General features: G+C 53.6%; 1 protein-coding gene across 1 annotated transcript in view; it reads left to right on the top strand.

Annotated features, from left to right (window-relative positions):
• The first annotated feature begins 6 nt into the window (after positions 1-6).
• SLC25A37 (solute carrier family 25 member 37) overlaps positions 7-791 on the top strand; it is a 4,505-nt gene continuing 3,720 nt past the window's right edge. The window contains exon 1 of the mRNA XM_042024797.1: positions 7-461. Within this exon, the coding sequence (XP_041880731.1) occupies positions 305-461 (157 nt within the window). The 5' untranslated portion in view covers positions 7-304. The remainder of the gene's footprint in view (positions 462-791) is intronic.

Below are 791 nucleotides of genomic sequence, written 5' to 3'. Positions count from 1 at the left end.
GCTTCTGGAATATTTCACTTTTAAACTCCTTGGGGAAGTGCTTCTGGTTTTCCTGAGGCTTTGGACTAAGCAAGCCAATAGCAGGAGAAACCCTGGAATTGAGCAGCCAGGGCTTTACCAAAGGGGAGATTTCCATGGTTTTGCTGGGATGTGTTGGTAGGAATCTTCCATGGGGCCACTGAACTCAGCTAAGAGAATAAAATTCCTTCTCCTCGCTGCTCTTTGCCGGGAACACATTCCTGAGTTTGCCTTTCAAGTAGCTACAGGTGCCAGCAGGAAAACTGGAGCCGTGGCTTCATGAGGAATGACCAAAAGTCATTTGGGCAAGAGGGAATTGGAGGTGGGAGCCGACATCAAAGGGAAGGTGTGGCTGGAGAGCCTCATCCCGGAGCCGAGTGCGGGATGGGTCACGGCTGGCTGGGGTTGGCAGAACCTGGGCAAGGAGTGTTGGGAAGCAGGCTGTGAGTGGAGGGGTGAAAATCCCTAATTAGGGATGTGCCGAGGGGATGAGGAGCATTGCTCACGGCTCGCTCAGACGCCGGCGGTGTCTGGGACAGACAAAACCTTGGGAATTGTTCTTGGCAAGAGCAAAGGTGGGGGCTGGGAGTGGATTTCTCTCAGGATGAGTTTCCTGGCCTGGGAATGTTGGATGTGGGATCTGGGTGCTCCCTGAGCATGGGTGGAGTCCCTCATGGATGGGATTCCCCATGGATGGTTCCCTATGGATGGAGCCCCCCATGGATGGAATCCCCATAGATAAATTCCCTATGGATGGGATCTCCCATGGATGG

The sequence above is a fragment of the Corvus kubaryi genome, unplaced genomic scaffold, assembly GCF_017639235.1.
Source record: "Corvus kubaryi isolate FWS band 111438036 unplaced genomic scaffold, C.kubaryi_AGA036_p1.0 37265, whole genome shotgun sequence".
Classification (NCBI taxonomy): Eukaryota; Metazoa; Chordata; class Aves; order Passeriformes; family Corvidae; genus Corvus; species Corvus kubaryi.
Note: the sequence above shows the minus strand (reverse complement) of the source record. Positions and strands in the feature narration are given on the sequence as shown.